Genomic DNA, 19,897 nt, shown 5'->3' with positions numbered 1-19,897 from the left:
TTTGTTCCCCTCTTTTAGCTTTTTTTATTCCTTTACTCACTTCCTCTTGCGTAGGAAAGGAAGCATGGGATGTGCTTTTGCTCACGTCGCTTGCTTTGCCCCCTCTTTGTTTTCTTCTCATCTTTATTTCCCTTGCCACTCCCACTTATTCATTGATATTTCTATTACTACATCATTGAGGCTTTCCCAGTCGCGCATGAAGAGTTCCCTTTTGTTCAGTCCGTTTACTGTGCCCCATACTTTCTTTTTGTAAGCTGTCGCTCCTACTGTATGCATCCTCTTCTCCTGAGGAAAGTGGCAATCAGCAAAAGGTGGAGAGAAGCGGGAAGCACTTTGTTCGCTTTATTTAATTACTAGTGAACGCGGCCGCGTGAGTTGCGTAAGTACGTTTTGGTTGAGGACGCGAGTTCACGAGACAACCTTCGTCGCGTCCAAATGTGATCCTCAGAGGCGCGCATGAAAACTCGCTGATGGCATCGGAAGAAGCGAGTAGCACAACATTCTGGTCTCCTCGAGGTGGTACGGCGTGCGGGCGGCTGTGCAGTATCAAATATCTTTACGGAGTTGAATAGGGTCACGTGATCGTACTGAGCGGAACAAGCGCTTTCGGAGAACGTACATTTTTTGTCCGCTCTGATGGTCTCAACTAGGGCAACGTACAGAGACTAGTATGATTAACAAATTTACTTGCGCAGATGCGGCATACCGTAGTCTTGCAGTCATGATAACACAGTGCAGCGTGACAGGACGAGGACAGAGAAGAAGAAGACAGAGAAGCGTAGCGCTGGGAGCGCGTCAAAATGCTCCTCTGTCCTCGTCTTGTCGCGCTGCACTTTGTTGCCACGAATACGATCCAACTAGCCAGTCAACATGTCTTAGCCAATTTCCTCTCTCGTAATCACTGTCGCAACGTCCTGCCAGCATCATCTTATTCGTTAGCAAAAATTAATAGAAGGGATTCCCGCAGTTGACTTCGACCGCATTCACAAAACTCTTCCTTCATAAGTGCTGCTTGCCACTGGCAGTCAATTTTTGTTCATAATAATTCCAGCATCTGAATCGCCTCGCATTTGCTTTTACGAACAGCTCTAAATAAGAACTTTTGTGTGTGTGTGTGTGCGTGCGTGCGTGCGTGTGTGTGTGCGTGTGCGTGTGTGCGTGTGTGCGTGCGTGCGTGCGTGCGTGCGTGTGCGTGCGTGCGTGCGTGCGTGTGTGTGTGTGTGTGTGTGTGTGTGTGTGTGTGTGTGTGTGTGTGTGTGTGTGTGTGTGTGTGTGTGTGTGTGTGTGTGTGTGTGTGTGTGTGTGTGTGTGTGCGTGCGTGCGTGCATGCGTGCGAGTCATGAAGTCTTGTATACGCTTGATCATTGGGTTGGCTGGCCGTTACCTTAATGGTCAGTCAATGTATCTAACGAACGATGTAAAATAATGTTGAGTACTGGAACAAAATTACGCGTTTTCATGCCTGTCATAGTTGGCACAAAAATAAAGTATACAGAGAGAAGAAAGAGTCCTTAACGCCGCCTTTACACCCACAAGAGTGCTAGGAAACCGGAAGCGCTCGCGGTAAATGAGAGCAAAGTTCATATAACGCGAGCATAAATGACACCACGAGTAATGCTATGTTCACACTACGGTCGTAACGCGCGTAACAGCTCTTTTGGCGTATCGAACGTAACGGCTGTAAAAAACGTTACGGCAGTTAAGCCGGCACCTTTGTTCACATTTACTGCTGCTTAAATTACGGCTTTTACAACAGGCCAATCAAATTTGGAGCTGCAGAATCGACGTCACCAGCGGTCCAATATGGCTCCTGCCAACATGCGAGCGCTGGCCGAGATCGAAGAAATTCACGCTCAAAACAAACTTATAGTCATGTATTCAATCGCCCAAAGACGACGAAGGCGACGCAGAAGGGTTTGGGTGCGGCAAGTATTTCTCGACAGGGCCGTGGACGGCGATTTTCACAACCTTTTCGCCAAGTTCCGAGTTGGTGACGCTGCGATGTTTCATAACATCATGCGCATGTCGCCCCAGCAGTTCCGCTTCCTTGAAAACCTAATGAGACCACTCATCGAAGTTCGGAGCACGCATCTGCGGCCATCGATTTCCTCGGCGGATAAACCAGATGAACTGAAAACAGTCTCGCAAGGCGCACTGCAAAAATTTTCACGAACACAGCCAATCGTGCGCACGGAATGGCGGAATGGCACTTCCCGCGCCCGGAGCTGTCTGCAGACGGGAGGACGGAAGTGTCGTCACCGGTTGTTGAAAGCCGAAAGCTTATCGGTCATTGGCTGTGTCGCAACAGTCGTAACATAACAGTCGTAAATGTTGCCGACCCTTTAACACTCTTACCCACGATTTTTGCGAGAATTGCGCACGTTGGTACCTTTACGTTCGCAGTCTGAACTAGACGCATACGCTTGTTGCGCTTCCGCTTACGTATGTTACGAAAAATCGGCGCCTTACGAACGTAGTCTGAACATAGCATAAGTCCCACCGCGTCGTTGAAAAAACGCCGCGAACGCACATCGAAAACCACTCCGCACGTCATGTCCTATCGTTGTGCACGTGTCGACCGAGCAGCGTAAAAAAAAAAAGTGCGAGTATAGGGCGCAAAAAAAGGCTGCAAAAACCGCGCATCGCAGCCGTCACGACGAATCAACGTCCGCAAGAACGATGTTGTCCGCAATATCCTTTTATTTTCGTTTTTTTCTTCCTTCGTCTTGGTCTCTCACGTATCAGCGATGCGCGCGATCTCGGTGTTCGCTCGATGCCCTCACTGTCGGTAAAAGCGACGGTTCCGATGTATCGGATGAAGGGCGGTAGATGCGCGCAGTGGCGTCAAAGGGCAGAACGACACCGTCAGCGAGGCCAGCCCGTCGCAGTGGGCGGGCGCGTCCAACTCGCCGCTGCTCGGTTCGACAGCAGGAGCTGGAATGGAGAGACGCGTCGCCTGAATCCGTGCTCCTGCGGCAATTGCAGGAACCCGACAGCGGAGGGTGTCGCAGCCTTAGAGCGGAGAACGGCCGCCCGCTAGTGGTCTCCGTGGTAGTGAGACGAGCTGTTTCCTTCTTACTTTCCTTGTTTTCCAAAAAAAAAAAAACTCGGCGTTGGCAAGTGAAGCCACATCAGTCTGGGAAACGCTGTAGGGTTGAGTGTACACGCTAAACATTTTAACAGCCTCATTTTATGCAGAAAGGGTGCTTGTTTTGTTCGATCGATTACGCACCCTCACCCCTAAGCTGTAAGATCGAATCGTTTTATGAGGATAAATGAAGGTCTTTCTTATTTCGATGAACTTTCTGGGGGGGGGGGGGGGGGGGGAGTAAACGTATATTTTTTTCCAGTACAGTGCAGTAACCGCCAGTAATTCTTTCGTTACTAAGATTTATTTCGGTAATTGCAATTAGTTATCTAACTCTAGAAGTACTGTCCTAATTTTCAAAGTGTCAATGAGGCATTTGAGGGCACACCAAAATGACATCTAATTGCGGTGTTTTCAGCAACGTACTAATCGCGTACAGCTTTTTTCCGACTGGCAGACAAACCTCACGTAATATAACAAATACCACGTGAGTGCGCTCCCACCCGCATTATAAAGCAGCGCCGTAAAATAAGCTGGTTGAAAGCATTGCCTGTCGCAAACCCGAAGAGACAGCGCACCACGTTGATAATGGTACGGAAGGAGCACCAACAGCAGGTTTCGCGGCTCCACAGCTATTACTTCTCCTCATTTCAACGTCACACTTATTATCCGTCTCTCAGGGCAGAGTGATCTATTGATAACAAAATCCCCTTGACAATGCGGCCGAGGCGCCACTCTGACCACGCACTAAATGCGAAAAGCAATGCAGTGGGCATAGAACGTTTCAAAATCCCGGCTTTCTCGCACCACATCCACAGTGCGCGCGAAGCTATATTTCACGCCGGAAACTTGCTTCGAACCAAAACCAAATTAAAGTGACCGTTTTATTTTTCATGAAACTGTATACGTGCCGAAAAAACAGGTTCGTGTCAAAAAAATAAAAACGAAATAAACAGACTGGGAAGCGACCAACGTGTCGAGAAAACGCGAAACCGATGGGTTTATACGCTAGGAGCTGTGCATAAAAATGATAAAATATTGGCATGGATTAAAGCCTACCTTACAAACCGCCACCAGTTTGTTACTGTAAATAAAACAACCTCTAATATAGCTGCTGTCAATTCTGGCGTGCCACAGGGATCCATTCTTGGCCCCCTTTTCTTTTTGTTATATATATATATATGATATTGTTGCTAACCCCTCTGTTAAAATCAGGCTTTACGCTGACGACTGCGTTCTGCACGATGAAATAACAACGGAAGAAGACGAACTCAGGTTAAACAGGGATTTTAATAAGGTAGTTGACTGGTGTAAACAATTACAAATGTGCATGAATTTCGAGAAGACAGTATATATGCGGATAACTTTAAAAACGAAGCCACTGCTATTTCGCTAAGGCACAGAAAACGCTTTTTTGTCAGAGGTAACGCAATATAAATGCCGTGGCTTGTACATAACACAGGAACTTTCCTGGTCAAAGCACCTGGACACAGTAACAGCAAATGGTGCGAGGAAACCCTCGAGCACCTATTGTGCACCTGCCCTGGCTACGATGTCCAACGCCTCTCTCTGCGGACAACTTTGCACCGACTGGACTCGAGACCGTTCACCGAGTCAAAGATACTCGGACCGTGGCCACACCCGTCACTGGCTCGAAAAGCGATTCGTGCACTAGTGCAGTACTTGAAGTGCATCGGCTTAAGAGACCGTTTCTAGTGTCCCTGTGCAAAGTGTCCGTCCCACACGCACTCAGTGCTTACTCTCTCCCTTTTTTCCTCTTTTTATTCCCTTTCCTCCACCCCCAGTGTAGGGTAGCAAATCGGATGCTCTTCTGGTTGACCTCCCTGCCTTTCCTATCTTTACTCTCTCTCTCTCTCTCTCTCTCTCTCTCTCTCTCTCTCTCTCTCGCCGTAACTTGTTTTTTCTAACACGCGTATTAAAATCATTCACACCAACAGTACGTCTATTACCATACAAAACACTCGTCCACCCCGTTTTAGAATATGCTGTAGTTATATGGGACCCATTCACTAAAAGCGATATTGGAAAGCTAGAAAGCTTACAGAAGAAAGCAGTTCGATTCATGTACAATACATATGGGCGTAGTTCTATTACTAACATTTTATCTCGGAGCGGCTTGCCTTCTATAAGTGATAGAAATCGTGTATGTCGCTTAAAGTTCTTTTTCCAACTAATAAATGGTCACTACAACATCGACACGTCTCACATTATCACCTATACAACAGGTTACGCTACCAGACAGCGACACTCACTAGCTGTAACTCCATTTACAACACGTGTAAACTACTTCAAGTCTTAATTTTTTCCTAGAACTATAGTATATTGTAACACTGTAACACAGGACTCATTATCACTTTTCGAGACATATCTTTAATAAAAATAATTTTTTGCGCTTACTGAGATTGTTAGTTATAGCACTGTTTGGCTGTATGATTGGAAAATCACTGAAGTAACGTTGAAGCGCTTGTTCTTACGCCTGTTTTTTGCGCTTGTGTGAAGAATTTTTTTGAGCGCAGTTCAACATTTTTGTATTTATTTTGTTTTGTAAGCTTACTCGTGTACCACGCTGCTAAGATCTTGTTTAAGATCGCGGTATTTATAGATAAAATAAATAAATAAATAAATGAAAGTCAATATACCACTTCTATACAGCTGAACTGGCAATCGGGATGTAATTCAGGGTGTTTACTAAGTTGACATTTCCAAATTCCCTGAGTTTTCCAGCTTTTCCCTGAGCACCTTTGAAATATTCCCTGAATGAGTCAGAACTTTGTTTTATGTCAAGACAGGCGGACACCATGTTGCCCGATGCTGTCACTCTCTAGTAAGCATGACGAAAAAAAAATGACTTCATCCAGTTTGAATAGTAAGGGGTAATATCTAGTTTATTTAAAAAGAAAACAGAAGGAAGGTATTAGTAAAATGCACAGCGAGAAAAATGGTAAAACCCATTCCAAATTGAGTCGAACATATTCAAATACAAATGAAAAGGAGATGCATACATGAGTAAATATTTTTGAATATGAGCTATTTCTATCAACTGATAGCAAGCTGATCGGTATGAAGCCTGAACTTCGTCACAACTTAAGATTCTCTCTCAGCAGCTGGGAGTCAACCTCAACTGTCCTGACATACTCTCAGCCCGTACACAACGTCTCAGTGTTGGGTTCCACTGCTTTAATGATTTTATTTTGGTTTGGATGAGGGACAACTGCATCTGGGCGTCAGCCAACACTTCGTTTTTTGAGCTCAAGCTCCTTCAAAGAGGCGGCGGCAGGCTTCCTTTCCCGTTAATTCCTCATTGCGTCGGTCCTTTCTGTTCTCGTCCTCCTTCTGCCACGCATTCACCCCATGGATCATTTTAAGCATCCTATTGTTCAGTTGTACAGTCAATGTCCGATTTTTCGGACTCCCTAGGGGCCGCAAGAACACCCGAAAAATCGGGCAGTCCGAGAAAAATTAATGCGTCTTAACAGCCCTTAAGGGCTACAATTGCCATAGGAACGTCCGAAAAAGCCCTTAAGGCCTGCCAGTACACTTATTAGGCATATCGGTGCTTGTACTGAGACAGGAGATGGGACTGCACGCGTGCATAATTAAGGAATACATACTGTGTCCCGTGACAATTACCCCTTCCCACGCTTATGCTTCACTGCGTAACATTGCTGTATTGAGGCAAAGCCAGCTTTCAAAGACTGGCATTACGCAACGCGCTGCGCTCTGCGAGCTTCGAAGCCAATCGCGAGGATTACAAAGGTGGAGTAAGTGCCATTGCTGACAGTGGCAAATTCTTTCAATGAAAAACAAGGCGCCGCACGGCAAGAAGCTTAATAGCGAACGTAGAAGCAGCTAGGCCTAACGTTGCCGCAGTGGTGGCTACGGCTGCCAGAGTATCTGCGTGCGAGAGTGCCGGTTCGAGTCGGCGAGATAATCAAAATGGTGGGCGGTGGTGGCTTTGATCAATGCCATTTCCGACCTGCAGTCAGGGCACTATATATTGACTATATATATGGAGTGCATGGTGGTGCCGAAAAGCTGTGCGAATTATCGTGCATGTCCGGAAAATCGGGCCTCTGGAAAATCGGTTGTTAATTACTCTTGCAATACCTCGTGCCGATGGCACGGCGTCAATGACGATTCGTTGCGATTTCTTTGTTACTGGAGCCAGCATTAACACGACTTTCGTTCCTTTTAAATAAAGTTACAGCTAATTTTCCCCGATATAAGCACAAATTCCCTGAGTTTTCTCTGAGTATTTTCATACTATTCAAATTCCCTTTGAATTCCCGCTTTCTTCCGGTTTTTCCGGTTGGTAGACAACCTTCGTATGCACAAAAAACGAAGAAAGAAAAAGATATCAGATATAAGTGTGCCCTTATTATCTATGAATTCGTAAGCTCCGTTGAACACCACCTGCTGCCTAGGAAGGAAGGAAAGAAAAAAATCAAAAGGCAGGGAGGTTAACCAGAATAACGGCCGATGAGCTGCTGTCTAGCGGATATCCATAGGCTTGGCGCTCTTTGGCCAAAGATGCATTTGCGCCATTAAAACCCATCAATTATTTCTGCCTAGAAGACGTGATCAAATAGGTCTCCTTTTGCAGCTACGCAGAATTGGGTCCGCTTTATCACATCTTCAGTGGCTTTCCTGATGACCGACGCTGGAATTCTACTGCAGTCATCCATTACCCTTGCCTTGAACTAATGGGACGTCCATCTCGATCATGTAAGCTCGATCTTTCACATAAGCCCAAAGAAATAAATCTAGTGGAAAGAGGTCAATTGACCCAGCCGGCCAACTTACAGGCCCGTGCGTTCCAATCTACCGCCCATGAAAAGTCGCATCCAGCCATTGTCGTGATCGGCTTCTGCTGTGTGCTGGCGCCTCATCTCGCTGATGCCATAGAAGTGGAAAAAGTGACAGCGGGACTTCACCTAGAAACTCCTCCACCACTCCTTCAAGGATTTCGTCCATGTAACGCTGTCAAGTCAGTGGGTCATCGAAGACGATGGGGCTGATTACAGCTCTGGTGTAAATTCCGAACCACACATTGAGCAACCACTGGTGCTGGTGCCGAGAGCGCTTTGCCCAGTGTGGATTGGAGTCACTCCAGTAGCGTGCATTATGTAAATTTGCCAGGGCATTTCTGCAAAAATTGGCTTCAGCCGTGCACATGATGTTGCTCAAAAGTCCGGTGACTCATCGACTTTTGTGAGGACCCAATTCAAGAAATCTAGACGATTCTACAGGTCCCTATCTTCCAAGCGTTGGTGCTGGTTAAGGTAGTACAGGTGAAAGGTCCTCCTTTAGAATCCTCCAAATTGATGACTTGGAAATTGGTACCTGGGCGGCCACGTGCCACACGCTAGCATGAGGGTTTGAGGTCATAAATATTAGAGCATCCATGCGTAGGCTATAGGACTCAAAGAAGGAGTCCTCCGTCGCTGTAGCTTGAAGCTGCCAGTTTAACTCAGGTTTTCATAATTTCTGATCATAGTCGACGCGTTGGTCAACCGTCACACTTTCATGACTGATATATGTTTGCGGCCTTCTTCTTGCTGCCATTTGTGGCTTCCAAGGCAAGGATCATGTTTACCTTCTGCTCATTATAGAAAAACATGGCAACTGGGGCAGAACAAAACGCACCTTTAAACCTTTTCACTGACGTTGTCAATTCACTTTTGTGTTGATAAGTTTTGCGGCCAAAAAAAAAACAACATTCGTGCACTTTATCTACGCTGAGACAACAGCTATCGCTGCTTGTTTCCAACAAACGCGACGTGTTAATTCGGCCGGGGCGCGGCAGATAAGGCACTAGCTCGATCATGATATTTTTCTTTATTTCCTTTATTTAGTTCTAGTAAAGTCAGAGGGAGCCTCTTCGAGGGCGCTTCTTCATGATCCGTGTGGGAGCACAGTCACGTGGTTTTCTCCATATTTCGCGGGGTTTATTTATCAGTCGGAAATAAATTAGTACGCAATTAGTACGTCGCTGAACATACCGCAGGTAGATGTCCCTTGGCTGTGCCTACAAGTGCGTCATTGACACTTTGATAAATAGGATAGTATGTCTCGAGTTAGATAATTAATTGCAATTACCTAAGTAAATTTTAGTAACGAAAGAACTACTGGCAGCTACTCCACTGTACTGGTTTTCTTCGAATACCGCATTGATCTTTTTTTTTTTATCTTGGTGCATGATAGTAAATTGGGACACCCTGTATATATTTATGACCTTTGCACGCAGGTGATGATGTTTACATCCCTGATAAATGTTGTAAATTATTATAAATGTTTCTTTTCGTGAGTCGTTAGCATTGCTTACTGCAAAGACAAGGAATACTGAGACAAACATAATTCACGTGCATTTGTCACGCCATTGATAAAAGACTCTGCCGAAGGGGTCATTGAAGTCTATAGGTTTTTTCCATGGTCAAAAAAGCTCGCAAAGCAATTTGCAGCGAGGCGAACATACAGCAACTTATTCATTCCTTAGTCATAGGCTATCCATATGTTTAGAAATATATTGTATTTTTTAAATAAATTCTTTTCAAAAATATAATAAACTTTGTCTATGTTGTCGTTTTGTATATTTAAATATAGTGTGTATGTGCATGGTGTTTACAGTGAAAATTTCAAACAATGTTGAAATGAGAAAATGAGGCAGCCGCCGCTAGTGCTTCTAATGTGCTTGTCCTGCTATTGTCAGGATTTGCAGAAATAAAGCGAAGGTATGAATTAAAAGCCGTGCACGTCCGTGCCAACAATGATGCAGTAAGCGATTAGCCCCAATAAAATTTCAAGTGAAAAGGTCGAGGCAAGTCAAAAGAAACCTCAAATGATGTGTGTGGCAAAGCTCTGGTAATGGCGCTTTAGGTGTGTTGGGGGGCGAGGGGAGGGCCCCGGAGCTCCCCCGTAGTCGGCGCGTATGAGCCTAAGTATTTCATCTCTCGATCACGACCATTATGTAGGTCGTCGTCATCGTCGTCGTTGTTGTTGTTGTTGTTGTTGTTGTTGGTGGTGGTGGTGGTGGTGGTGGTGGTGGTGGTGGTGGTGGTGGTGGTGGTGGTGGTGGTGGTGGTGGTGGTGGTGGTGGTGGTGGTGGTGGTGGTGGTGGTGGTGGTGGCGGTGGTGGTGGTGGTGGTGGTAATGGTGGTGTTTCTTGCCATATCACAATTCATCCGGTGTTTTCCTTTCCTCTCTTATCCTGAGGCCTGCTTTCTTAACAAGAGATATGTGATTCAATTTTTTTTATTATTGTACCAATAAACTTTGTAAAAGTGTCAACAACAAAATGAGGGGCATGGACAGATACGAACTCTCTATACTTTTGATAACCAAAAAATAAAGAATGGTGAATGGTGTAATGAGACTAATGCATGCTGATATTTTCTTTTTGCTGGCTTTCATTTTCTTCTCTGTTCTTGCTTACGCAGTGTACCGATTTTTGGCATAACAGGCCTTAAAAAAGCCTGCCTTCCCATGTTTCTACGTTTAAAATTTAGGGATGGGAAGAAAGCTACCGTGAAAGTTTTCGACAAAACCACGTTTTCAATGTTACTCAAGGCAACAGAACGACTTTTTCAGGGCTTGAGTTTTCATGCCACAAACAGCATAGACGGGAACATAAGCCTAATGGACTGACGCCAATGGCGCATGTCAAAAGTGCACGCTAATTTATCACTGTTCGTGAAAACTTAAATGAAAACCACCACTGGGTAGCATCACTCGGACGATGAAATGCACATACGTCATTATTTTAGATGTGGTGGCACTTATTACTACGATTCAATGTGGAGGTACTTCGCCATACAAATGTGCTCAATGCCCATTGAGCATTGTGCGTGGGAATATAACATTAAGACGTTAAATAGATGTGAAACTGATACTAACGACGGTCATCCGTGACATAAAAATGTCGGAGTAAAACAATTTGTGTTGGTTATTAAAAGATAGTGTATTTTCTTTTCTTCTATCGCACGACGTATTCGCACACATTTAATTATAATGAAGGAAAGAGTTATGCTTATTTCAATTCCTAGCAAAATGATTGGAAAGATATTCTCTCTACCGGAGGTGCTTCTCTGAACAGGTGTAATCAATCTCCTGCTTCGAAAGTGCACGTCGATGTGAGAGGCATTTGCCGACTTACACAATAAGGGTGCAAAAGTGCCATATTTGTTGCTGTTGTTCTGAATACACATGTAGCTGAATGTTTTGTACATACCACCTGCTTTATTTCCAAGTGAAATGAGACTGCTAGAGTAATGGTATACCCAACCAGCTCATATATTAGCGCACGCTAATAACCCTATCCTCTATCCTTACCTAAGCCTGTTCCTATCCTCGTCAGTGGCCCTCAAATGCATCAAAAGGCAAGACACATATTTATAAATAGAAAGCAGAAAGAAAAAAACAATCAGAGACATTCTATTTCATTGCAACGAAAATTGTTATTCAGCAATTTTGCGCGCACTCAATTTCTTGTCATTGTTATTGAGCTTGTAAAGGAAAAGTCCACTTGTCTAAACGTTGGGTCCCTCTTTGCCTTGTTCTCATTTTGCTCATCGTCTTGAATTACCATCACCCGCCTTCAGCATCTTTTCCTTGGATTATCGAGCTAAATGAAATTTAAGAATCTAAAGGCGCAATACAATAAGCCAGAAGCTGTCTACACTCTTTCTGTGGTGACATAAGATAGGCAAACCATACAAAATTGTACGAAGTAATCTGACACTGCAGACATCATTACGAAGCCAGAAAAATAGACCCGACGGTGATTTTCCACGACCTACATGCAGTCGTGAACAGATGAAACGTGCTACTCGTGTTATAGCGCACGGTCCGAAAATAAAGAGGATTCAATCTTTATAAGAGGGCAGACATATTTTCTATACACTGTAATAAAACGACCTGAAGTAAAGGGTGCATATAAATATGATTGTATTTGGTGTCCCGATGATAGATAGAACATTCACTCACAGCATACCTTCCTCCACTGCCCCCCTCTCTCGTCTCTACTCACACACCCGTTAGATATAAAGAAAACACCTATTTTAGCGATTTCCTGATACTCGTTTATGCAGGGCCCAGCTTTCTAGGCGGTCAGTTATACTTTTTTCGCAATTGAAGCGAACAATCATATCCTATTGTCATTTGTCGGTGCGCACGTCTTGCGTAAGATACGCAAGAAAGCTAATACTTTCATAGCGAAAACTTGGTGCTTTAACTCAAGACATAATCGGATAGATACGGAAATGCGAGAGCTTTATATTTTACGCACTACTACTGGTGTACTTTATGAGCTACTACGATACTACTGTATAAGATAACACTTTACAGTTTTTTGCTTTATACCGTATACGCTGTTGCTGGCGTACTTTCAACAGTAAGAACGTCCTGGCAATTGATGTCCTCAACCGAAGCACTATAGATGCTTTAATGGCACTAAAGTTCCTGGGCAACATTAATGTCCACTACCTTGTTCTGCAGAACGACGAAACCCACACTGGTGTTATTTGTGATATTGATGCAACGCTTAGTGCAGCGACCTGCCGATTTTTATCAAACCTGCGACAGATGGTGTTGCCTTACTGCAAGCTCGGTGCCTTGTCGATTCGAGCTGACTACGGCTCGCCTTCAAAGGTGACTGCCCTCCATCATACGTAAAGGTCGGTCACTTTCGGTATATGGTACGGCCTTTCGTACCCAAACCACTTCAGTGCAGAAGACGTTAAAAAAAATCGGACATGTGAGTGTTCTCGGCCAAAATTCAATGGTATGCCCACGATATTACGAACAACACAACGCCGAGACTTTCCGTTCAACGGAGCTCAAGTGCCGAAATTGTGAAGGCTCGCACGTTGCATCCTCAAAAAAGACTGCCTACGCCTAAAGATAAAGCATAAAAGCATAAGCAAGATGGCAGGGGAAGGATCTTCACACAGAGCTACTTCTGCTGCAATAAGACGACATTGTTCCCGGAAACTAAAGTCTACGAAATCCTCTTCCGGATCAAGGGAGATGTCTTGTCCGGCAACGCCACCTCCTCTTCTATGTGTCTCCAATAAGACCACGAATGTCAGCGAAAAAAGCGGGCATGTTATGGAGGCTTCATCAAGTGAGGTGTGGCCAGCGCTGCTGAAGACGTGCGAAACACCATGGCCAAAGCACATGACTCGCCATTTAAAGGCAAACGTCCCTGCAGTTGACCACATGCGAGACAAGGTTCCGCAAGTGTTTGTTCTGCTAGTCTCCCACGGATGTCATACGCCTACTACTGACAAACTGACACTGCGGCTGCTCGTAGCGCACTTCAAGTATGTTGACTCCAGTGCTTGAAAGCTTCGCATAGTACCATGGTCCATTCCTCGCTGCCCTTCCGCAATGAACTCAAGAAAGAGCCTCTATTCCAGTGGAAAGCCCGGGGCCTCAGATCTAGCATTTCAGGTTTTAGGCACGTTTGATGTTTGAAGACCGTTTTCCCATCCTCGTAATTTGTGAACCGAACCTTCAGAGTAGCATGCACAAGCCTTGCTATGAGGCATTCATGTCTTCTATCTGTGGTGATAGGAGCAACGTCATTGTATATATCAGATGTGAACTAACATATGCAGTGCAACCAGTACGTTTGTTTAGTAGTAAAAACGAAGGATCTTACGATCAATCTTGTCGCCGTCTACATTGCTCTTTCAAGTCGCTTCGACTTCAAACGACTGCACACCGCGTTCTCAGCGACATCCGGCCCTTCGAATCTCACCGGTGGTTTTAATGCTCGCCATCCGCTTTTGGGGAGTTTGAAGATGGACTGCAAGGAAAGGACACTAGCATCCTTTGTCACGCAGCAGGATCTTTATTGCCTCAAGGATGGTAGCCCGACATATTTTCGATGGCTTACATACAGCTCCTGTGTAGATTAGATACCGGTCTCTCGGCGTCTTGAACGAAACGTGCAATAGCTCCCACACATCGAATCACGTAGTGACCATATTCCCACATATCTGATGATCAAGGAACTATTTAGGCACTCCTCTACGACTCTCGAACGAATTGACTGGGTGGCGTTTCGGCCACAAATGGAGGAGGTATGTCAGGAAGGGAACCATTCTAGTCAGGAACACGAAATTCAAAAAGCCGTGCAAAAGGCTATGCGCGGCTTCCAGCCTTTCCCAAATTGTGAAGAATTCGAAGCTGAGCTGCAGCGAGCACGAGCGATTCATCAGCCGGCTGAAAGAAGATACAGGCTAAGTAAATCCATTCACGATCTCAGAGAGGGAAGGCGGATGCAAAAGAAGATTCAGCGCCGCATTGGTGCACTACAATCTCAAAGAGAGAGAGAGAAGTGGTTCTTTATCAAAGGAAAGGTTGGCACTGTTTTCTCCAGTGCCAACCTTTTCCTTCTTGATAAAGAGCCACTTAAATGGAAACGGTTATATGAGTTGTTGGATCCACGTCAACGCTTATCTCAGATTATGAAGAACCGTGTGCGGGTCACCGAAACAGCGTATTCTTTTCAAATCTCTCGCTTTGCACCAATGTCGATGAGAACTTGAGATTGCTGGGTAATTTTTCTCAAGACTTGCCAGCTTGCAGCACCAATGCGCACTTACGCCATGTATCACTCCTGTGTCTCGGGACTCCCGTATGGATGTAATATTTTCGGTGGAGGAGGTTGAAGCGGCGCTGGCGACTTGCAGGCGTTCTTCGTCGCCTGGGCAGGACGGCGTTACCTATGCGGAACTCGGCACTCTTGGACACGACTCGTGCTGCTAAACCATTACAACGAGTCTTGGCGCAACGGTTTGGTTCCGCGTCAGTTGAAATGGTAAACCTGGTAACTCATTGTTAGTACCTTGCTGGTGAAGCAGCGCACAGACACGTACACAGTACCTTGCTTCACCAGCAAGGTACTATGATCACTAACCAACCAGCCCAACTTTCCACGTTACTGAACCTCATTGTTAGATTTGACATCGTACCGCCCCATCGCTCTGGCCAGTTGCATCAGGAAAATTACAACGGAAAATTACAACGGGTACCCAGCTGGCTTCCGGCGTGGGCGCTCGTCCATAGGTAATGTCATCTATTTCGCCGCGTTTGTTCAACATCATAAACATCTCAAACGACCAGTGGCGTAGCAACAGGGGGGGGGGGGGCCGTGGGCCCCGGGTGCAAGGGGCCAGTGGGGGGAGGGGGGGGGGTGTCATATACGTCTGAAGACACCCGGAACTTGTTGATGTCCTCGCCTTCCTCGACTACAGCCGGGCGGGGGGGGGGGGGTGACAGAAGACCTATGGGCCCCGGGTGCCAGACGACCTAGCTACGCCACTGCAAACGACTCACTCCGGCATTGTTCCTTGACATAAATAGCACACGATAACGTAGCACATTATGCCATTATAGAGGCTCGGATTGAAGCCGGAATCGGTGGCCCCACTTTTCTGTGGCTGTGGAGTTATTTGAACGACAAACATTTCTTCGCGATGACGGAGGACGGCGCCACTACTCGCCACCAAACATTCAGTGGAGTACCGCAAGGCGCGGTGTAGAGCCTGACACTGTTAAACCTAGTGCTCGTTGGCCTTGTCCGATGCTTACCCAACACAGTTCAAGTATCAATCTATGCTGATGGCATCTGCATCTGGGAATCTGCTGTAACGCGACTGCAGTTAGGATCAAGGCTACAAGAGGCAGCTGCGTTACAATGGCTGTACGTTATATCTGTCTTAAGAGAAATTCTGGCTGGTTGCATTCACTCGGAAGGTAATGAGGCCTTACTCTGTAAATGTCTATAGGCAAGCAATTTCAAACGCACGGAAATACCGCTTTCTAGGGGTACTTACCGACTGCGATCTATCATGGAGCCCGCACGTTTCATACTTAAAGAGGAGCTTAACAACAATAACACACCTCCTCAAATTTCTCGGTGGAAAGTCATGAGGCGCATCAGTACGATCAATGCTACAGCTCTATGATGCCTTGTTTCTCGGTTTCGCAAGATACAGCCTCCCCGTGCTAGGTAACACCTGCAAAACAGACCTGCGTGCACTAGATAGAATACAGGCTCAAGCCCTAAGGACGTATCTCGGTCTTCCAAAGTGTGCGTCTACAGCGACAACGATTGTCATAGCGCAAGATCAGCCAAGATTCGGCATGTTGCCCGACAACTGGCTCACCATCTTGCTTCTTTACCACATCCCCAGTGCACGAATTGTCTTGAGAATTCAAGCACGGAATATGCAAGAAGTCTTATTCCACGGCCTATTTTCATTACGTTGTTGATATGTCCCCTCTGCCGTATAGTAGGTGCGCGCGTTTTTTCGCGGCGCTGAATGATGATGATGTATGGGGTTTTATGGGCGCAAGGGCCAGGTATGGCGCGGCGCTGAAAAATCAGCCTAATGTGACTTCACATCCTGTAAGTTTCGTATGACCTCCATTCCAAGCGACGCCAAAAGGAAGCGCATCGTGGATCGCGTTCGCCATTCGCAACACGAGCGCGCACCGCAGCTGCCTCGATTACAAGGCAGGCAAACTCACCTTGGAACTCTTTCCGGGCCGCGCTGACGTTGGTCACAATATTGGCCACGTGGCCCAAGACGGCCGCGAAGAGAAACAAACCGAGCACAATCTGCACGACGAGGAACAGGTACTCTCCCTTCGTACGCGGCCGCGGCAGGTCGCCGATGGTGGTCAGCGCCAGCGTACTCCAGTAGAAGGCGTGCAGGTACTCGCACAGCACGTCGCTCGCCTCGCACGAGCTGCTACGGAACCAGCCGGCAGAGCCGAAGCCGTCTGTCGTCGAGATGATATGCGACAGGCAGGCGTTCCAGTGGAAAATCACCAGCACGTAGTGCGTCAGGTTCACGGCGCGGAACACGTTCGGGTAGTTGGTGTGCCGCTCGGTGCGGTCCAGGAAGGCCCAGAACCGGTAGATCTTAACGAGGCGGAAGCAGCGCAAGATCGAGTTGAAGCCGATGGAGAGATACAAGAAGTCGAGCGGCAGTAGGCAAAGCGCGTCGATGTAGAACATGGTTGAGTTCATGTAGTGCGCGCGCAGCTTCTCTGAGTCGGTCTGTAAAACACCTTCTTCGAGGAAGCCCGTCCGGAAGTGGAAAAGTATGTCCAGCACGTACAGGAAGTCGGCGAGGTAGTCAAGCGCGAACCAGACGAATATGCTGGACGCGCTGATCTCGCAGAAGGAGAAGCGGTAGATGATGACCCAAAAGTTGTAGAGGAACGCCACGCTCACCACCATGGACCAGTAGTAGCAGAGGCGTCCCGACGGGTCGAACACAAAGGTCCATTTGCAGCGGGAGCGGTCTCCCGCCCCGCCGCCGCCACCGCTGCCGCCTCCGACGCCTCCTCCCGTCACGTCCCACTTCTCGAACTCGCGCTTAATCTCCCGGCGGCGCAGCTCGCGCGTCTTGCGCGGTATCTCCAGGTCGGAGCTGACGTGCGCGCGGTTGATGAAGGCCAGGCTCGGGCGGGACCGGACACCGTCGGCGGCGGCGGCTGACACTGATCCGCGGTGCTGCAGCTTACCCGCTACGGTCTCCAGCAGCGACTGTCGTGACGAAGCCGACTTGATGTTCTCCGAGGAACGACCCGTGTACAGGGGCGACGAGCGGCGCTCGAGGCGCTCACCGCCAGCGGAGGTGATGATTCCTGGCACCACCCTGGGTCCGTTGGTCGTGAGCGAACCGCCGCCGCCGGCGCCGTACTTGACGTTCTCGGGCGCCGCGTTGCTGACGACCGCGATCTCGTCCAGGTCGTCGTTGACGCGCATGTCCTGCCGCGAGCAAGGCGTGTACTTGACGATCCGGCCTCCGGGCTCCACGCAGCGCGCGCCGCCGGAGCGGAGCCCCATCTTCTTCATGCTTACGGCCGCCGCGGCGAGCTTGCTCGCGCCGCTGCCGAGCCTCTTCTAGGTTGGGTAGAGCAGCGCGCGGCCCATGCTCGCCTCAGGGCCCGCCCGCGCGGCGATGCTCTGGCGGGGGCCCGCAGCCGTCACGGACGCGCCTGCGCTTCTTCCTCGCCGCCGAGCACGGACGACGGCGCCGACTCATGCGAGGGCCGACGGGCGACGACCAGCGGGCCGCCGGGCCGCATTCACCTCGAGCAGCAGGTGGCACGCCGCGCAACCATCGCCGCCGCGGGACCGAGCCAAGGGGGGGACCTCCAGGTCGCGGTCACGGCGCGCCCACGCGCCCGCGCTGGGATCCCGTCGCGGTCTTCCTCACGGCCGGCGGCGCGACGTCGACGACCGGTCGCGTCACACTCTCCGCGGCGGCAAACCCGGGCCGTCTGTCGTCGTCGGCGTGCGCAGCAGGCTTCGCGTGCGATCCACCACGTCCTCGGCGCCGGTGTTCAAACCAACAGGTGTTTGGCGCTGGCCCACCCGCCGCCGCAGCGCTTTCCTCCGGTCAGCTCCCCCCTTTCACACCGCCCGTCGCCGCCGCCTCCACGGTAGGGAAGATTCTCACTCACGGAACATCCCCACCACGGTTTCGGACGCCGGAGAAGCGACGGTGAACTTCGAAGGTCGGCACCGGTGTTGCGTGCACTTTTTTTTTCTGGGGTCTCGACGCACCACTACACCTTGCACCCTTTCTTGCTTCGTTTCGAACCCTGTGCGGGAGGGAGAGGGAAGAAGAAGAATCGCTCGCGGCGAGCGGGTTCAGCCCAGCTCGGCAGAAATCATCGACTGGATCGCGATCGCAAGGCGTCGCGCGCTGCGCCGCTGCCGGCTCACTCGGCGCTCACCTCTCAGCATCCCTCGCTTCACCCTTTCCCAGCCTCCATCTCGACGCCGCAGCCGCCGCCTAGCTGCTTGCCCTTGCCTGCGCAGCGCCAAGGGAGGGTGGCAGGCAGCGCCTCCCCAACTTCCTTCCGTTCTCCCCTCCTGTGCGCCGGCCGCGTCGAACTCTCATCCTTTTTCTTCCCCTCCCGTCCATCTTCTCTCTTCGCGAACAACTGGCGCCTGACCTCCTCGTCCTCCGCGGTTGGCAGAGAGGTTTGGACGGAGTCCATTAGGCTCGCCGGGGGAGGATGGCAGTGGTCCGAACGAAAACGACTGGGCACCCTAAGCTCTGGTGACAGCCGATTTCTGCTGGCGTAGCAGCGGGCCCCTCTAGTGTGCCAAAATAAAGTAGGGATCGAGGAGAGAGCGAACTTCGGCATGCCCGAAGAAAGCAAGCCGCAGACGTCACCCAGGAAAAGAAGACGTCCAGCGTGTGGTACGTGGGGCGCACACGTGTTTCCGTCGCTCTCGCCTCAAATGTCCGTTACTTCGGATTTTTCTTAAAGACGCTTTAATTTGTAGCAATACGAGCTTACAGTAGCATGAGCCATTTCTATTAAACTGCTTGGAAATACAGGAGTATCCAGTTTCTATTACCACTTATACCGGCTACCATTAATGCTGTTTTCCTTCATTGTTTCGGATACTTGCGTGTGAATTGTGGGATTACCGTTAATCGTTTCTCATATTAAGCGGCACACTTATTCTGCAGAACAACTTCCCTTTAGAGCTTACCCACTTTATGAGCAGTTCTTAGTACACGAGCGCACGTGACTGTCATCTACCCAGTGACAGCTGTCGAAGTCATACAGCTGTCACGCGGTCATTTAGGAGTATAGCCAACACCTTTGCTCGCCTGCTCAATGCCGCTGCGCATTGCATTGGCTTCGCGCCTCCCGCGGTAAGGGTAGCTCGCAGTTTGCGGTGACCAACGCCAATACCGATGCCTCGTCACTTTCGAGTGGCAGCCGAGGAGCCAGGCGTTG

General features: G+C 48.5%; 1 protein-coding gene across 1 annotated transcript in view; it reads right to left on the bottom strand.

Moving 5' to 3' along the window:
* The window catches only part of LOC135901958 (cyclic nucleotide-gated channel rod photoreceptor subunit alpha), a 309,309-nt gene extending 290,518 nt beyond the window's left edge, over window positions 1-18,791 (bottom strand). The window contains exon 1 of the mRNA XM_070535808.1: window positions 16,649-18,791. Coding sequence (XP_070391909.1) covers window positions 16,649-17,987 — 1,339 coding nt within the window. The 5' untranslated portion in view covers window positions 17,988-18,791. The remainder of the gene's footprint in view (window positions 1-16,648) is intronic.
* Between the last annotated feature and the right edge of the window lie 1,106 nt (window positions 18,792-19,897).

Source organism: Dermacentor albipictus, chromosome 1 (genome assembly GCF_038994185.2).
Source record: "Dermacentor albipictus isolate Rhodes 1998 colony chromosome 1, USDA_Dalb.pri_finalv2, whole genome shotgun sequence".
Classification (NCBI taxonomy): Eukaryota; Metazoa; Arthropoda; class Arachnida; order Ixodida; family Ixodidae; genus Dermacentor; species Dermacentor albipictus.
The sequence above is the reverse complement of the archived record's forward strand: the minus strand, read 5'-3'. Positions and strand labels throughout refer to the sequence as shown.